Here is an 18,971-nt window from a genome sequence, read left to right as displayed (position 1 = left end):
TGGTGACTCGGAGGCACTATTATTTACAGCATCATATATATACAAATAAATCCAGTGAAAATGATTGAGTGATAACCTCACTGATGTGACAACAGTGGTGTGCTGTTCAAGTTTATAATTATTTAGAGAAATCACATTGGAAATTTGGTTCCATTATTAAATAGGCTTAAGTGGTTTGATAAAACTTACAAGTAGCAATGCACTCACCTCAAACAGGAAATATAAAGAGAAAACAAAGGGAAAAAACTGTGCTTTCACATTCTATGCAAGAACAGTGTCCACAGTCCCCATAGGACTCTTAGACATGAGAAGAAAAACTCTCTGGTCCATCCAAAATAGAACTCCTCCGCTGTGAAAAAGTATCCTCATCACAAGGATCGCTTCGTCTTCAAACACTCAAAAGGGAGAAACAAGGGTACTGCCACTCTTATAGTCTTGTAAATTGATTTAGTGAATTGAAAATAGAGAGACGGACGAGTTCTGTAACAGTGTAAGCGGAAGCAGTTTTCCAGTTTTAGATCTGCTGTCATATTCTTATGCTCAATAAATGTCAAATGTTCTGGACAAATAAAAAAGAAAAACATGTCTAATTAATTTATAAATAACACTTACAATAATGTAAAATACTAATTGATACAGAAACACACTTTAGTGTTTCTTAAGGTGCAGCTGTTCTGTTTTGGGATGATTCAGGTGCTGATATGGACGTTCACAATTTGAATATTCCTGGCTGTCAGAGCACAGCCAGTCCGCCGTCACAGCGGCTGGTGATCATGTTGCCAACTTCAGTCCAGGTATCCAGGTGTGGGTCATAGATTTCCACAGAGTCCACCGTCACCGGTGCAGAGAAGTCTCTGCTGGCGGCCCTGCCCCCGACGGCGTACAGCAGCCCATTAACTGCTGACACTGACACGCCTGCACGAGCTGTAGACATTGAGGCCACCTCAACCCATTTCTCCTGTAGAAAAACAAGGACAGAGGCGAGTAGATGTTAGGACACAGATAATACAGAAAACTGAAATTAAATGAAAGGTCTCTAGTGACCCTTAACAGTAACATATCCCCCTCTTTACCTCTTCTGGACAGTACTTCTCCACTGTCTCTAGTGCACCCAGTGCCTCATTCCACCCGCCCACCGCGTAAATGCAGTTATTGAGGCAGGCGACGCCCACGTAGGCTCGACGTGTGACCATGACGGGCAGGGCACTCCATCGACGGGAGATAGGGTCATACACCTCAGCTGAGCGCAGCTCCATTCCTTCGTCACTGATTCCACCAATCACATAAATAAACCCTGGAAGAGACAACTGGATTTATCTCAGAGCTGCTTCGCTGATGTCGTCAGAGAAACAAAGAAATAAACTTTAGTAAACCGAAGCAGGAAGGGGGGGGTTCACTGACACTTATGTTATGGTGTGCGAACACTGATAAAAGCTTTTAACCTCACTTCCAAGTTGCACTGGATTATACACATTTATTTTTCAAAAAAAGGTAGAGGAACACACCTTGTAGCTCACAGCAGCCAAAATAGTAACGAGGAACCGCCATGCTGCCAATGACCTCCCACTTGTTCTCCTCTGGGTCATATCGTTCCATGGTCTTCCCAATCTCAGAGCCAATCCAACCACCTTACAGAGAACAGTGCAATCATCACGTCATGTTCTCTGTCTGAAGTTTCCCAAGATGCTGGTTATGAAGTATCAATTAAATTTCTTATTGTTGAACTTTTTAAACTTGCTTTTTGCTTTTTTTCTACCATTTTCTACGTTGTTTTGTTCTGATATTGATGGGATTCAAATCTGCTTGTACTTTTTTTTGTTTCTTTCTTTTACAAATCTACAAACATTACTACTTCTGTTTACATTTTTGGTTATGTTTACAATGTACAATTGTTTCATTGATTTTCACTTTTCACAAAGGCAACATTTTTCATTTTTAGTACGGTGTACATGTTTTCAAATCGGAGCAGAGATGACCCCAGTGATGTCACTTGAGTAGTACTAACCATGACTAGTAAACTGATCTGCATGTGTGAAATCGGTTGGGGTGCCCTTTTAAAACTAAAGTACCTGTTTGAGCTGGATGTGTTGTGGCTAAACACAGTGATTGTATTAATGTGGCATTTACCAAGTGCATACAGAGCTCCGTGGCAGGGGCAGACGCCAACTCCACAGCGAGGAAAGTTCAGAGACGCCACAGCGGCCCACTGCTTGGTCACTGGGTCATATCTCTCTGTGCAGTCAAAAATCATTGAATCTTTCTCCCCTGGTGACAAAAAAATAATTCCTTGTCAGACTGAAGACTGCTGAGGTTCTTGAAGAAGGCTTGAAGACAAACACAAGACAGCCGTGCTCTCTCACCTCCCACCACGTAGATCATGCCCTCCAGTACTGCCACCCCCAACCCGCTGCGGGCCTGGTGCAGGGACGATACAGTGGTCCAGTACTGGTTAAAGGTGTCGAAGCGCTCCACACAACTCAGTGCCCGGCTGTCACTCCAGCGACCGCCCTGTAGCCGAGTGTAGCCTCCTGCCACAAAGAACAGAGTAAAGGTCTAAGGCTATATGGCATTTCTGACATTTCTTATTTGGAAGATTTTAGGTACAGTACTTATTTAAACTGTCTTCAATCACCAAATTTCATCAGGTGACTTTTCTATGCTTTAGAAAGTTATTTGAAACCGAACCTATAGCATATAGGTATTTCCTGGCTTTTCTTCTGGGTCTCATCTTGGCTGGTTGTAGCTGACTGTACATCTTATTTTCTTTGGGAGACTTTGTGACTTCAGTGTATTCCTTCAGCAGAGTCTGCAGTGCCACCCGCAGGCTGAAGTCCGTAATACCTTTATTGAAGACAAAATGGTATATAATTTAAGATGTTGTTTACAATGTGTCTTCATCTAACCAATTCAACACTGTGAATATAAATCATTAAGTATGTAAAATATAGTGCAAAATGTTACATTTTCCCTACCCTCTATGTACTTGAACAGTCTCTGTGGGGAAAGCAGAGGGAAGCGGACTGGTTCCAACACCTCCACTACATGTTTTTTCCTCTTTGCTACGTCTTGGAGAACCCAGTCCATGGCTGCAGTGAATACCTGGTACTCATCCTCAATTCTCAGCTCTTCACTCCTAAGCAGCCTCACCAGCTGATCCTTCGTAAGGCCCCTGAACTCATCAGTGACACACACCTAAAGGGAGGCAGTTGACAGAGACAGTCTCTAAGGATCAAATTTAGATAAATAGTAATAGAGAGATAAATGGTAAGAATATCATGCTGTTAAAATGCTGATGGTGTTTGAGTGGCCTTGTTTTGAATACGGACAGGATAAGAACAGATGTCATGTACAGCTAGCTTTAATTTACCAGGGAAAAACAGAATAGAGTTTGACAGCAACAACAGAGTATTGGCAGAGAGATAAAACGACATACAGTGTCTCTCATTGTTACATACCTCCAGAAAGTGAACATGTATGTAGTTCTCAGTGAACTCCAGCATATCAATGCAGGCAATCTGCTCCAGGAACTGAAAGATGCCCACACAGTTGGATGGGTCCATATGGCCCTTGAGAAACTCTCCACAGATGGACACCACCTCATTTAGCTGCAGCATGTCTGCGGCCACCATCAGCTCCTGGACATTCTCCACCGTCACACTGATCATGCCTGACAGGAAAGGGTAGACATTTCCTTTCAGAAAATGGCATAAAATTATGGAACACAATGATGGGAATATCAAGATCATGCGGACCTGTGTATATGAAGTCCAGCAAAACCTCAAAGACTTCAGTTTCCACTCCAAGGATCTGCACTTCCTCTTTATCCGCCTCCCTCATACCCCCGGAGAACAGAGCGGAGAAGTAAGGGCTGCTAGCAGCAAGAACAAGTCGGTGGACCCTGAAGACACGGCCTCCAACTTTGAGCCCCACGTCACAGAAGTCGGTGCGGAGCCGCATCTTGTTCATTTGGGCCAGGATGAGTCTGGCGTAGCGGTCTGAGGCCAGCAGAGCCTGCTCGGCCGCTTGGGTTGCCATGGCAGCTGCGGCATCACCACCACTGCCACCACAAGTGGATGCTGACACAGAGGTGGAGGACATGGCAGCTGGGGCAGGTCTGTGTTAACATGGAGGCCAGGATTTCCAAACCCTCCTTTCTAGTGAGTCTCAGCATAAAACAGGCCTGAAAGAAACATGACCTGATTGCATAAAAAACAAAACACAAAGAGACAGAGACACTTGACTGTTGTGTAACAATACAAAACTGTGGCAATTCCGGGTATATAATAAATGACAAACGTATAAAAAAACGACTTTCTCGACTGTGACATGGTAAAGCACACTGGTGCAGTCAGAAGTAAGTTACTGTCCGTCACTCTGTTGCTTTATTACCTATACAAAACACCTGCCGCCGCCGTTAGCCAGGCATGCTAACCCAACAGAGAGCAGGATTCAACCATCATATTCACCGTAAAAATGTTCAGCTGAAATCAGACAACTTTACTCCTCGGCCAATCCCTGCTCAGAGTTTCAACTCGCAGGGGACTGCGCACTTTTATAGAAAATAAATGTCTAAATTCTGCTGATATTTAGCCGCGACTTACCCATAAGTTTGCTGATAAGGATGCAAGCAACTTCCGTTACCCTGCAGACTGTCAATCCTTTCTTCTGGAATCGACTGCACTGGCAGCCTGGCCACGAGCCTGGCAGATGAATCTCCAGTCATAACTAATCAATCCCCGAGAACGTTCACCTTTTCGGTTTACCTTCTGTCAGTGACCCTGGTTGTCTCTCTTGGGAAACAAAACTTTAAATTAAACGAAGGCGTGGCTTATTTCGTTTTAATTATTTATATATTTTCTTATTTTGGTCACTTTACCCAAGAATCTGCGCCAGGATTGCCATAACACACAACGCCAGATGGCAGTGTTGCCTTTGATCAAGCAGCTAACAAATGGAAGCCCTTGACAACAAGCCACACAACCTACTGTGTAAATTATCATAGTGTTCTTAGCATGTCAGCCCCCAGCAGAATGGTAATTATAGATGTAGCTATCCTCCACTGTGTTGGTTGTAACCTCTTCCACTAGAGACTCGACCAAGCCTACCACCTAGTCTACTCTTAGACAGTGGCAATGGGTAGTCCAGTTTGTTTTAATCAGTAGCCTGACATCAAATTAGTTTAAAGATTATGTTGGAAACCTGCTATTAGATACAGAACTTTAGCACTGCTTGGGCCCATTAGACCTGTCTGGTCCACTGTATTGAGGTGAAAAACGCTTTTGACAGTTACAAGAAAAAGTCCTGTAACTGTCACTGGACTTGTATTTCCTGCTATTTCATTGTGTCATCCAGCTTGCAGTGTACAAGGGAATATGTGGTGGCACCAACATTGGCCAATTAAAACTCAAAGGTAGATATGTGCTAGCCTGGCCACCCTTTGTACTCCACAATTGGTTGGGTTTCCCTTTTGTTGCCCTGTAGGCCTATTGTTAAATTTTCACCGTGCCCTGTTTACCTAAAGAGAATCCACAATGGCCATTATCTGAGCTGAACAATTAGGTTATTGGATTCATCTTAAATGGATTCTTAGTAAGCCAATGTAAGGTAAAGCTCACCTTCTGAACTGAGTGAGCTTTGAAAAACACCACCTGCCACTTTAAGCAAGTAAGTAAAAAAAGTTTATTTAACATAGCACCTTTCATAGAGCAAGGTCACAAAGTGATTTACAAGAGTAAAACATCAGAAATAAAACCACCAAAACACAAAGAAACAACAATAAATCATAAGCAATAACAGACCTTAAAAGTCACACATGTTTGTACATATTAGACAGCATGAGGCAGAACAAAGGCCAGTTTCAATAAAAGAGTCTTCAGCTTCTTTTTAAATGTGTCAACAGAGACAGCAGAACGTACATAGAAGGAGGAGCATTGTGGGAGTCAGGAGTTCCAACGCAATTCATCACCTTCTGTTTTTAGTCGAGCACAAGGAATGACCAGTAAGCTCTCGACCTAGTGGTGATACAGGGGTGTTCCTCCTCCAAATATCTTGGGAGAAATTTGAAAATGCTATGAGAGACTACAGTGAGTTTGAGAACATGAAAAGCATCATTAGTTAGCCAAACAATCAGTCTAACTCTGAGCTGCCATATTCACTGCTCTAATTTCTCACAATTGACCTTCAGTATAGACCTTTCCATAAGTAAACATGAAACTACTCAACAGCGTTTTAACCTGTAATGGGATATCTTCCCATTTAAATGCTGATCAAACTGTCTTAACTTGGCTACATGGTTATCAGAGAACCAAAACAAAAATCTGGAAGGCGAAAGCATGATCCATCCTCAAAAAAGATACATTTTTTGTTGGAAATGGCACGATCCCTATCACTTTTTCTCAAAAACGCTAGAGTTATCTTAGATCAAGAGCCTTAGTGGTGTTTCATTAAAGTGTGACTGACAACAGCCTGCTTTCAGTCAAAGGATAATACACGCTAAGGGACAAACATTTTTACTAGAAGTCCAACATATATAGGCAGAAAACAGGCCTTGGATAAATGCTTTAAAAACTCTTTAAGAAAAAAAACTTTATTACAGATTTTTCATGTGTTTCAGCTTTGCCTTTTGTTCTTACTGCTGCCTGGACAGGTGCCTCTAGTAAAACAGGTTTTAATTAGTAGGTGAGGTGCTAAAATGAATTTGAGTGAGGTGACGGAGACTCTTCTGGCAAAAATGGTTCCATTACAATGTGATGTTTTTTTGGTGGGGGGGGGTTGTTGATGGGCTGGCGATGTTTTTGCATGTCATGAACATTGCAATTATTTTCTCCCTTGCTCCCAGAATCTCCCATGCGGGAGAAAAAGTAAATAGTGTGAGGGTCATCCTATGGAAAGTGGTCACCATAATTACCATTCTGTTTTAAGTGCAGGGTATGTCTGACTTTTTCATCAGGGTATGTCTTCTGGCTAGACATTGCTTTCACCAGGAAAGAAAAACATAATGAGACAAAACTGACAGTTTAAGGGGTTCTTATGGGAGTAGAGTTCAGAGAGTACATGAGTAGCCCTAAATCATACCAGATAACAAAACAAGTACAAGTTTTATTACTATTTTTAATATTGCTCACATACTGTAGGAATCCCAGTTGTATGTGTATTATGTGTTAATAATACAATTTCCTTCTTATTATAACATTGTAGTTGCAAATGATCTTGCCAACGTGTTTGTTCTGATATTGTCAGACAAGAATCCTGTCCTCACCTGACAGGAGTGGCCTTCCTGATCCTGGCTTCACCAGCTACGCTGTACAGACAGTATTGTGCTTTCAGACCAAGCTGGATTGAGTTGAACTCTGAAGCTTCTCTGCACTGGAGCTGGTGTCTGTCAGTCCTGTGCCACATTTTGTTTGCTGACCATGTGCCTGCTGGTACTTTTTTAATCTATTTGAGAGCTCAACTCCCGGAATGAGATTGTCTTGAGTGATTGAGGGACGATAAGGTCCTTCATTTTATTCCAGCTGAAATCATGAAGGAGGATTGTTTCCTTGAGAGAAAAAAAAAATACAGTGCAATTTGTATGTCACATATTGAACTGGAAATCGTACAAACCTGTTTGGCATTCATCCAAAAGGAGAGTCATTATTTTAGAGTTGAGTCAGTATCCCGCTCTACCTGTTTCAAGGAGGTGGGATCATCTTCCATCCCTGCCTGAGCTGGTGTCTGCAAATCTGATTTGGTTGTGGATTTGGATAGGCATTTCTCCTGAATGGTTTGTCAGCAAGCAGTAGTATGTTATCCCCTTAGAGGAGAGAGCTGGCTCAGTGTCAACTCTCATATGTGTGATCCGAGCCCCTTCCTTCAATCACTGTTACCAGAGGTTACTGAGATAGCCAATAAACGATCATTCTTGGTTTGGAAGCATCCAATGAGCTAGTATGAAGTGATGCCATGCTACTATATCTTATCTTTAAGTTTGATTTAGGAAAATTGCAATTTCATGCAATTTCACTTTTGTTTTTTGTTTACTTAAGAGTTAACAAAGTATAGTAAAGTAAGTATAAAGTTAAATAAAGTATATCTTCTTCTTTTTAATAGTGCAATGATGGCATCTTATTCTAAATTGATTAATGTTCATATACGCTTAATGTTATTTTCTTTTTTGATTTTTATTTGAGAACACATACAAGTCAAGCAAGAGGCCATGGGCATGTTTCAGTTAAGCCACCAGGACGACATATGGCTTAAAAATCCCTATGTGATTAAGTATTATCCCAAATATTTTGTTGAATGTACAGTATTCACTGCAACATTCAATGTCTTGTTTAGCCACTGCTGTAAATGGAGGCTTACTGAGTAATCAGACATGTTGTTATTTTTGGCTATTCTTTAAATGGATACCCAAGATATATATATATATATATATATATATATATATATATATATATATAGAGAGAGAGAGAGAGAGAGAGAGAGAGAGAGAGAAAAAAAAAAATTATATACAAATTTTCCCAACATTTTCATTCTAAAACTTTGACATGCATTACTAACCATACTTCCTCCAGGGTTGAAAACAATTTTCCAGCTTAATTTTCTAGCTTTGCCGTGACCTCAGCAACTCAGTGGTGAGCAACCTGTGAACCTAAATTCCTAAATAAACAGATATGTACATGCATATACAGATGCATACAAAAATATCCAGACACATTGTTTAGCTTGTATGTGTGGGGGTATTAGATAGGCTTCAGAGAAAAAGTGGAGCTGGTGTGTTTAATGGTTCAGTCTGCAGCCTACATGCTGCTTGGCAGGCAACAGTATCTCTTGCCTTCAGCCTATAAGCCAGCTATAATGTGAGCTAGTAAAAAAGAGAGGGGGAAAAATCCCTCTCTCTTATCGATTCTGCCTCCAACATAGCAACTGGTTGCTGATTGGCCGACGTTCTGCACGTCCACGGCCTTCAATTGGCTGATAGGGTAGCGTGAAAACGGTGGAATCAGACGGAGACAGAGGGGAGGAGAAACGCGATTGGCTGCGGCCAAACTGAAAGCGAAAACCTCTTTTTCTGAAAGCCTGCGAGACAGTTGATGGTGTCTGTTTTTAGGCGTGACTCCAAAGGTAATTCGTCCTGCTGCCACCCCCCCACCCCATCCAGTCAGGACTTCTTTAGCTTGAGAACTATAAAGCAAAATGACTGAATTTAAACGAGCCACTTGTAAGACAGATGTGTGGTGACAAGGAAAGAAAGAGGGAAGTAAGGATAGCAGAAACTGTGCATGTTTGAGTAAGAAAATATTAAACTCAGCTTCAGGGAGCTATGGTAAATAGGCCTGAGCACTGGTAGCTAAACTGCTGTTAAACCAAAATAGATTTGGAGTAAAGCCGCCAGGTGTTTCAGGTTAAAGGAAATATAGCAAAAGCCTAGCCTTCATTTTCATACCATCCTGTAGCTACAGGAGTGAGCGTGTAATGCACATTTTGAGCACTCTTTCCTGTCCCTCCTCTTTTCCTGTATGACTACCCCACAACACTTTCTCCACCCGCTCTCCCTGTCTTTTGGACACTCATGCAGTGTGACTCAGCGCTGGTACAGTCTGTCCTCTCTATCTTCCCTGCATCTGGTCCATTGTAGCAGATCACGCATGTTTTCTTGTCCACCAGCTCTCTATGCTGACACAGGTAAGAGGGAGTAATCCGTGGCCTGGAACTGAGGCTCTCCCCCAGTACATCCCCGCCCTCTGCACCTCATTAATCCCTACCTAACACGGACCTTATGTGATGGTTGAAATAGGCCACCTGTTGCTCGATCTGGTCAGGGATAGCTAGTGGTGATGTCACCCAGGGTCATCATCATCATAATTATCATCAGTGGCCACTATATCATAAGGTTTACACAGTACCCTACAGTATTTCTTTGTAGATAGTGCTAAAGTTATCTTTAATTTGGAGCACATTAATTGTGTGTAATTATCAGATAACAATGGTGTTGACTGTGTGATACACTTCTGGAGACATAACTCAAATCTGCCCTCAAGCTGGGTGGTATCAAATGTTTACAGTCGAGCTGCATTCCTTTCGCAGGAGCTTCAAAACAGTTCTGTTTCAAAATACAGCATGTTCATGGTGAAGTAGGTTTGATAGATAGCCAGAATGAGTGGGGAAAGGGCCTGCACATATCCTGCTATTGTCTTTATCGCTTCCTTTTGCTTCCATCTGTCCACAGTGTGTCCTCCAGTGCCCTGGCTGCCTGCTATCTCTGCTGACCCAAGGATAAGCTCATCAGGCGACAATGGCTCCACTAGAGACAGATGGTAAGTTTTAGATCTGTTTTCCACCCATGTCATACAAATTGTAACATTACTTGGAAATAAAGCTCCTAAAATCTTTTAAAATGGTTATCTGAAATGATAAAAGTGATAACAGCAATGCACTGTGGAAAAAAACAATGGATTACATAAGTTGACAAAACCCTCATCAGTTTATTGTCTTTCAGCAAGAAAAAGGTCAGGATCTCACACTGCTTAGCTTCACCCAAGGAGTTTCCTCAATGCCCCAGTGGAGTTATATTTTTATAAGAGGCTTAATCACCCTCCTTCCATAAACCAACCTCAGAAATAAATTTTACACTTTTTCTGTACAGAGTATCTATTGTCCTCAAACTTGAAAAATGTGCCAAGTTCAACATGGATTCCTTTCCTCTTAAGCTATGTAGGCGGCATGTCATGAAAAACATTCATAGCTCGAGCAATGCCACAGTTCAAGTAATGGAGGCAGGATACTTCCGGACCTCTGGCAGTTCACACAAACATCGGAGGCCACATCATACCGACACCACCAAAGAGAGTGCATTTTTGTGTTCAAAATGTCAACCTCTCATAACAGCATTACCTTCACCACCATCATCATCGTCATACATTGCAACAATAGAAATACTGTTGGATTGCACTTTCTTCAAGCTTTCATCTTGTGGCATGTTTGTAGAAAAAATATATATAGAATACAAAAAGCTTATACTTCTTTGAGTAACAGAATATAACATACAGTACTTCAGATTACGTTTTGATCAGCACATCAGCAGGTGTACATAAATTGCCCTCCCCTTGCCCAAATGCAATTACCGGACTTAACAGGGATGTAGTTTTGCTTACTATTAAGCGCTTTGGTCAATGGGTTTAACATTGAGTATGCTCGTACAATGGTATTCTACAAGATGTTAATGCTACATAATTATCCACTGTATATGAATGTCTATTAAGGAAGGGGCAAATAGTCAAGATGCACCACGACTTTTCACATATTCACACGTGGCATTTACCCAAAAATGGTTTGGTCCACCAAACCGATAAGACGGAAACAGCCTGTTTACAGCACCATTTTCCCCCCCCTCACAAATGCACTACATAGTAGTAACCTATGGGGTTATATTTGTGCCTCATTCCTAAGTGTGCAAGGGACATTTTGAGCACAGAAAAATATTTTTTGCAATCACATAAATTCTATTTTGGAGAAAAAATATTAAAGCAACGAAGAATTAAAAAAAAAATCTATTTTGTGCTCAGTACATTTATTAGTTTCCTATTACGGACATAATTGCACAATGAAGACATTTTTTCACTCAGTTTTACTAATTTTCCCTCTCAATGTCCCTGCTCTCTGTGCTTACAAACCCATGGACACCACATCAGTGTTTCTCTTGCTCTAGACATCTCTTTGCTGGAGGTGCTTGGGTTTGTCTGTAGGTAATTTCTGATTGGCTATTTTATGTCCAATCTGATTGCTAGAAGTATTATTTGTTACTAGGGGAGTAGGGACGCCAACAAAATAATATGTTAAATTTAGATTTATTAAAAATGTACACATTGAGATGATAAAATAGATTTTTTTTACTGTTTTGCATGATAAATAATTTCTCTAATAAATATGATTTATCTGCTTGCAAAAAAAAACCTGTGCTCAAAATGTGCAATCACATACTCGGGGATGAGGAACAGCTATAACTCTATAGTAACCAAATAGATTTCTAACCTACTGGGCAAATTTTCAGAACTGAATAAGTCTTAACTAGGGAAATGGACAGACATCTCTAGCAACATCAACTCTGGTTGTAAAAGTCAAACAAAGGTGCAGCACCTGATGTCAGTGAGCAATTTTCTGGTTCATCCCTACCGAAAGCTGTCCATTAAACATATGGCAATAAATGAAATAACAAAAAAAGCATTAACTCTTTTTTTTTTCTTTTTTTTTTAAAGAAGTTCAAGCTGACATTCAAGTTCCGGTCCCACTTCAATCTGTGAAATCCCATTCACAAAAACCGATGGAATCACTGTAGTGCAAAACATTACACAATGCACCTCGATGCAGTCATTCTCGCAGGATACAGTAAACATGTCCTTTTGTCTCTTTCCGTTGGATTACATTTCTGGAGCGGCAGGCGGGAGCCCCGCTGTGTGTTTTGGAGTCTGTAAGAGTTTGTGTTCCTCTGCGTGTTGAGAAGGCGTGGCTGCAGCTTTGGCATGTACTGGATGTGACAGCCGAACATCCAGGGCGTCATTGTGTTGGGCTAAGGAGTGCAGGCGATAGTGCAGGACAAGGTCTTTCAGTGAGCAGTGGACGTCGTAGGGCTCAGCAAAGCCGTATCCGTGTGGTGTGCTGTAGACCATACAATGCTTCACTTCCTCATTCACACTGTAATAAATGAAGAAGAAAATCACATCAGTGAGTGTCACACATTTACACCAAGTGTAATATTCATCTCAAAATTGATAAATTTTCCAGACACTGCTTTCCAAAATGTTATACTCACACAACGGAGCAGGCGTAGCATCCCTGTTTGCTGCTCTCACGGATGAGGAACGTTCCAGGAGCTTTCCCCTGAAGCATCTCCTCGGCCTGCGTCCGGCTCAGTTCACCAACAAACCAACTCGTCTCATCCTGATGTGGCAAGTTCTTCTCGTCTCCCTTTAACACGTATGTGCTGATAAAAAACAAGAGCCGTCTTGTAACACCTCTGTAACAGTTCTGTATTTCCTTTACAGTGGCATTTGTTAATACTGTATTCAGAAGAAATTTGTTAAAACTTACTCATCAAGGCTTTCACTCTGCGTCCCCAGCCAATCATTTATGCGTTTCTGCCGTACACCTTTGTGATTGAGCCAGCTGCAAGGAGAGGTGCAAAGAAAGGTTTCATTTTAACATAAGATAATTCTACTTCACAGAGCGGCTACAGAAATGTTTGCTTCTTTATGGGTTTACAGTGATTTACCACAGATAACACATACAATTTCCTGACGCTACTTACTTGAGGTACTGGTCTCTGATGTTGCGTAGTTGGATGAGGTCAGGCCGCAAGCTGTTCATTTTCCTGTCTGTCTCTCTGTAGTCCTCCACCTGCGTTCTCAAATCTTCCTCCAGATGGATTTTGCTGTCGTAGATCTCCCCAAGGCGACACTTCAGCTTCTCATAATTTATCAGAAAGCTAACAAAGTAAAAGTCATAGGTTTGAACAGAGTTCAATAAACATGGGCGCCATGCACCCAAATTAAACAACATTTGTGGATATTTTGTGGACCGTGGTGTAATGAAGTACCTCTCCAGATCTTTGTCGGCTCCCTCAGACTGATTGTTCCTCTCAAACTCCTCTCCGTAACGCTCCTGTTCACGACACTGCTCCTCGAAGATCAGCATCGTCTCATTAAAGGCCTCAATAGCTGTTCGCTTCATCTGGATCTCCTGTATCACAAAGAATAGATCCAATAAGAAGAAAACTCAGGAGACTGATGAATGTAAATTCTACTGTTTAGGAAAGTATTAATGATTTGGTCTTAGCACAGACCATCAGAGTTAATTTAATACGTTTTTTACCTGTGAGGTCTTCGTGAAAGCTTCATAAAGACGATCGAACTCTTTTGTCTTCTCTTGATACTGACTGTGAACCTCCTTGAGCTTTCTTCCAGCGACATCAACATTGTCCTCTTTAACCTAAAGTTAGAAATGACACTTAAATATGAACAATTCATAGCCCTCCCCGGTATTTAACAAACGTCTCTATCATCACTTGTCAAATATTTTTACAGTGTCAGATTGCTGCACAAAAATGTAACATACTGGTGGTCACTAACCTGCTGGAAGCGGGACACAGGATGGGTGAGCATTAGGTCCAGTGTGGCGTTGTATTCCACCAACGGATGGTGCTGATAGTGCCAAATGAGCTCCACCACTGAAGTGAATGTGAGGGGGTCCGAGAAGCCGTACTTCCCGTCACGGTGGTAAATCTTGATCAGCTTGTTGTGCCCGTCTTTCCTGAGAATGTGAAACGTTGTAGCACAAAATCAGATTGTTAATTTAAAATAAAACCCTGTTGATGACATTTGTGGTAGTGCAGTGATAGGAACGAGTATATTCTCTCATTCTTCTGCTTACCTTAATGTCAGGGTAAAGTCTCCTTGCAGCTTTGTGGACGCGTCACGCACCAGAAAGGAGCCATCAGGTGTGTCTCGGAGCTTCTCATTTACTTCATCCCTGAGGGGAAATCAGTTAGTGGTTAACAAAGCTAACATACCAGAACATTAAACAGTACATACTGAGCAGACGCCAGTGTTTGTGTTTGATAAAGCACTGTTAATGTGAAGAAGCTTTACCTGGCTATGTCTCCCCAGTACCATTCAGCATCCTGTAACGAACACGCAGGTGGCAAAAGGCAGTTGTTGTTCACGGTGGAGGGCACGGGCTTTGTTGACCTGGGAGGGAGAGCTACAAGCAGAAGAGAAAGAGAGATGAGAAAATGAAATGCAAGGGATCAGGATAACTTCGATAATTTAGATCTCTCAAAAATTGATCTGTTGTGAGGTCAAGTGAAGCACTGTAAACATGACTCCCTCAATATTATGATTATTGCAACCAAGGATGTGTGTGTGTGTGTGTGTGTGTGCGCATGTTAAGGAAAAACAGTGTTCCTAAATGTATACAACCCCCGCCAACCCCCACCCCGCCTCCACCACCAACACACACACACACACCAGCTTGATGGAGCCTGTCAACATCTGAAGACAAGTCCAGGCATGTTTCCAAGACATATCACTCATCAAATCATTACCAACATCTTAAGTGTGGTCAGCACTGAAAAGGGAAAAGTGATAGTTCATTTCTGAGCAGTCAACAATTGTGAAATGTGTTTTCCTTTAATTATTCTAGAAATTCTCACAATTGGGCTTTCAGTTGCCTGTATGCAACTCTTACAGTAGCCTTTGGTACTGTCCTGAATTGCATGAAAGGCATTAAATAAACCATAAGTTATATTTTGAACCACTTGATCATCCCTCACATTTTATAAGGATTGCACCAACCAAGATCCTCTTAAGGTTTCCGTCAAGCTTTAAGGAATAAAATCTGTGAGTCTGGCCGAAAGATTAAACACTTTCCTAAAAATGAAAAAAGGAGGGCAACCTCGCATCAAGAGGAGGTGAAGGGCGATATATTTCACTGCAGGACAAAAGTGCCTTTCATGAGGCAGTTGGGGAGAACACAAGAGCACCCTCAGAGAGGAGAAAATGTGGGTTTCTCCCACCATCCGCTCTCCTCTTTTTCTGACCTTAAAATAAACAAAAGGCAGGTGCAGCAGTACAGTGGCAGGCACAAAACGAAAAGCTGCGGCTCCTGAACTCAGCAAAATTAAATCTGCACACCTTCCCCTTTCTGTCTCCTGCCAAGAAACTCTACTGGCTTCCAAAACCCACATGCGCATACCAGTACAGACAAGAGCTAGGCGGAATAATAAAAACTATCAATTCAGTCCCGCTGAAGCCTGGTTCACTCTGTGTCCAACCCAGAAAACACACAAAAGGTTAAAAGATAAGTCTTAATAACCAAACACAGGAATTGTCACTACAACTTTCCTACAACACAGACCTTACAGGGACATATTTGTCTTATTATGTGCCACTTTAAGTTAACACTTGTATTTTATCAACTGTATTCAATCTTAAAGTGATCAATGTAGTATGGAAGCTTGCATTATGGTACCATTATAATGAGCTAAAGTCAACTGAATTTAACTAATAGCTAGGTAGGCTAGTTATTTTGAATAAGACATAACAGGACTGAAACACAAGTGTTATAATACACTGTTAGGACAATGTAACAGCGCGTAGGTCAAATGACAAATGTAAATAAAAAATGAACTGTTGTTGAGTTGCCAGAGTTTAGTCATGAGACGAGCTGTCTAGTCTTCTTGCCTCTAGCCTACTTTCAGAGCTAGCACACAAATTAACCACGGCTGGCTGCAGAGGAGAACAAAGCGGTCGTTTCATGCGGCGCTCATTAACGCACCCTCAACTATAGTCCCGTCCAAAAGCTCTCTTTACACTTTCGTGCACATTTAGTAAATGTTTTGGCTTAGGAGGGGATGCAAAACCGCCATGCATTTCTGTCCAAGTTTGTCATATGTGCAGGGACAAAAGAAAAGGCAAGCCACTGCGCCTGGTCCACCGAAAGGTATTACGTAATTGGCAAGTGAATTGCGCTATGCATGCCTGGGCAAAGCCACTGGGGGAGCGCAGCGCTGAGGACCTGGCCATTATAACGCTTTACTAACACCTGCACGGCGTTTGTCAGATGTCAGCTTTATTACATACATTACACGAGATGATGGCAGCAAAAGACAACAGCAGAAAACAGAATAAAACGTTTCCCGACCCCCCGCAGATCAGACAATGGCTGACTTTAACCCTAACTTACCTGGTGGTGCTTGATCCATTTCGATGTAGAATAAACCTCCGGAAGGATAAACCATTCCTGTTCCAAAAGAGTAGTCCAGGTTGCTGTTGTTGTTTTTGCGCGTCGCTAAAAAAAAAGAGAAAAGAAATGCACGTTTCTTTTGCCGCAAATGAACCTAATTTAGGCTAGTCGCAGACGCCACGTCCTATATAAATGTGGACAAAAGGAAAACTCCTTCGATCCCGAGTCCATAAAACATCCCAAAGTCCAAATGTGTTGTCTGAACATAGCCTGTCTAACTTGGCTTTTTTTTCTTCAGACAGAGGGAGAGAGAGATTGTCAGTTCATGCCTCCTCGCTGTGCCGCGGAGCTCTACTTTACTTCATCTCGGAAGTGAAGCGACTTTAAAGGGCTGTTCGCTACATCATCTTGGCACGGTCCAACCTGCTTCCACAGTAGGGGATTTCTTTTCCTTGCAGGATTCATTGTCACGTAAAACACTTCCAGTCAATGTTATATTACATGGTTAAATAAAAAACAAGCCTTTTTAATATAATCTGAAATATAATATTGTGTCTGCTGAATTCCACTTGCAAATACTTGTGTGCGCCACATTAGTAACCTCTAAATTGTAATGGTACAGCCCAGACCGTTTCATTCAACTCTCCTCAAGCTGCACTGTAACAGCTGAAAATTCCTTTCAGGGCATGAATGGAAAAGAAAAACCTAGTCTATTAGCTTGAATGATCAAATAAGAACATGGTCTAACATGTACCTTCAATGTTTTAATACTTTAAACAACTAGGAATTAAAGTTTTTTCTGCCACTTTAGATTTGCCCCAATTTACTGCTGAGTGAAAAGGTTGCAATAGAATTACATCATGCTATTTAGGTAATATGGCAATTAACCTGTCTTCAGCTGTTTGGCATCCACAGAACACCAGGCTAAAACCCCTTTGTTTGAGAGGTGACAGAGTAGCCAGCCAAGGTAGCAAGTGTGTATTATATTCTTGTTGAGCTTGTCAAACACGTTCAGCCGCCACTCATAATTATTGCTGCTCTGAGATCATCCTGTTGAAGACGCGATATGTAATAGGTGTGTTAACACAGATATACATTAGTGACTTGAAAGTGAATGCAGGGCTGAAAGACTTGGTGGTTTTATCGTGAGACATTCTGCTTTTGAAACAGAATGACATTGTGCTATAAATTTTAACAGCCAGGGCCTCTTCCACCAGCTGACATTAGTGGCTACAAGGAGAGTGAAACAAGGCCGCATGGTCAGAGGTCTGTCTCTGTTGGTGTCCAAGCATTTATGGCTGGTCCCCTATTGACCCAAGAACAGAGAGTCAGGGAGTGAAATGCCTCCAGCATTAATTTTTCCCATCACGAAGTCAAATCTTTCCTGTGTCCAGGCGGTGGCCATGAAACATCCTAAACTAACTGCTATGATGGAGCATATGTATGTATGTATGTGAACACACCAAAAAATGCTCACGTGTGTGCGTGGGTATTTCTGACAAACACATAGAGAGTTTGTTAACATTTTTGAAGAAAATAAATTATTTGTATGCTGTATGCAAATGCTCTTTAACTTGTCAAATGGTAGTTGTGACAGCTTTCTTTTAGACATTAGATCCACCATTTGACAGGTATGTAATTGTGTGGGTGTGTGTGCACATTGGGTGAATGTGCTCACGTGTGTCTGTGTGCAGTGTTTGAGTGTTCCTGTGCTCCTACTTTAAGAAGACTGGATGCCTGTAATGGCATGCCACTTGTTGGCCTACCCCCTCCCCCGGTTATCCCTCCCCCAGTCTGAGACGAACACAACATTTGCCCCTTTAACTTCTGGGTCTGACCTCTGTGACACATTTCACTACCACCATCCTCTTCACAAAGGCATTGGGCTCCAGACACATCAGTGGGGGACAGTGTCACATAGGCATGCTGAGCTCCAGTCTCTGAGGTTCGTGTTAGGGGGGATATGTTGCCTCTACAATCAGTATTAGAAAAAGCCAAAATTCTTTGGCGTGTGCTGTGTGTTTGCATGTGTGCCCCATCTATGGTGTGTGTGTGTAGTGGCCGGGGTGAGGGAGGGCCGACATGCAGGATAAACCTTTAGGCTTTGCACCCCAGATCCAGGCAGTCCTGATGGGATCAGTGAACGCTAATCGTAAGATTAACCGGCTAGGCTGATACGGCAAGCCTGCCAGTGCCAGCTGCCTACTAGCTGATGTGACTCATCTTGATATCCACAACCGCAATATGCC

The 18,971-nt window shown here is 42.0% G+C and overlaps 2 protein-coding genes and 1 long non-coding RNA gene across 4 annotated transcripts; 1 reads left to right on the top strand and 2 right to left on the bottom strand.

The window, feature by feature from the left end:
• Positions 1-131: 131 nt before the first annotated feature.
• LOC119902370 (intracisternal A particle-promoted polypeptide) lies at positions 132-4,687 on the bottom strand. 2 transcript variants are annotated; one of them, XM_038718512.1, is made up of 10 exons: positions 4,602-4,687; positions 3,753-4,180; positions 3,456-3,667; positions 2,973-3,192; positions 2,686-2,841; positions 2,361-2,528; positions 2,128-2,265; positions 1,506-1,628; positions 1,074-1,294; positions 132-958 (listed from the first exon to the last, which is right to left on the bottom strand). In XM_038718512.1, exons 2-10 carry the CDS (start codon positions 4,096-4,098, stop codon positions 734-736), a joined length of 1,809 nt encoding a protein of 602 aa, XP_038574440.1. In that variant the 5' UTR covers positions 4,099-4,180; positions 4,602-4,687; the 3' UTR covers positions 132-733. The 2 variants fall into 2 exon arrangements, with proteins under 2 accessions (XP_038574440.1, XP_038574441.1); XM_038718513.1 differs by having other exon boundaries at positions 3,753-4,196; positions 4,602-4,644.
• Positions 4,688-9,181: 4,494 nt separating this feature from the next.
• LOC119902369 lies at positions 9,182-12,900 on the top strand. Its single transcript, XR_005444322.1, has 3 exons — positions 9,182-9,669; positions 10,214-10,301; positions 12,766-12,900. It is a non-coding gene; the product is annotated as an uncharacterized LOC119902369 (long non-coding RNA).
• Positions 10,446-17,096, bottom strand: LOC119902368 (phosphatidylinositol 3-kinase regulatory subunit gamma-like). Its single transcript, XM_038718511.1, has 10 exons — positions 16,723-17,096; positions 14,628-14,739; positions 14,410-14,508; positions 14,109-14,289; positions 13,852-13,968; positions 13,577-13,719; positions 13,289-13,465; positions 13,072-13,146; positions 12,794-12,964; positions 10,446-12,675 (listed from the first exon to the last, which is right to left on the bottom strand). The coding sequence occupies exons 1-10, from the start codon at positions 16,775-16,777 to the stop codon at positions 12,402-12,404; spliced, it is 1,404 nt and encodes a 467-aa protein (XP_038574439.1). The 5' UTR covers positions 16,778-17,096; the 3' UTR covers positions 10,446-12,401.
• Between the last annotated feature and the right edge of the window lie 1,875 nt (positions 17,097-18,971).

Source organism: Micropterus salmoides, unplaced genomic scaffold (genome assembly GCF_014851395.1).
Source record: "Micropterus salmoides isolate LMB-PRFRI ecotype aquatic unplaced genomic scaffold, ASM1485139v1 Ms_hic_scaffold_14, whole genome shotgun sequence".
Lineage (NCBI taxonomy): Eukaryota > Metazoa > Chordata > Actinopteri > Centrarchiformes > Centrarchidae > Micropterus > Micropterus salmoides.
The sequence above is the reverse complement of the archived record's forward strand: the minus strand, read 5'-3'. Positions and strand labels throughout refer to the sequence as shown.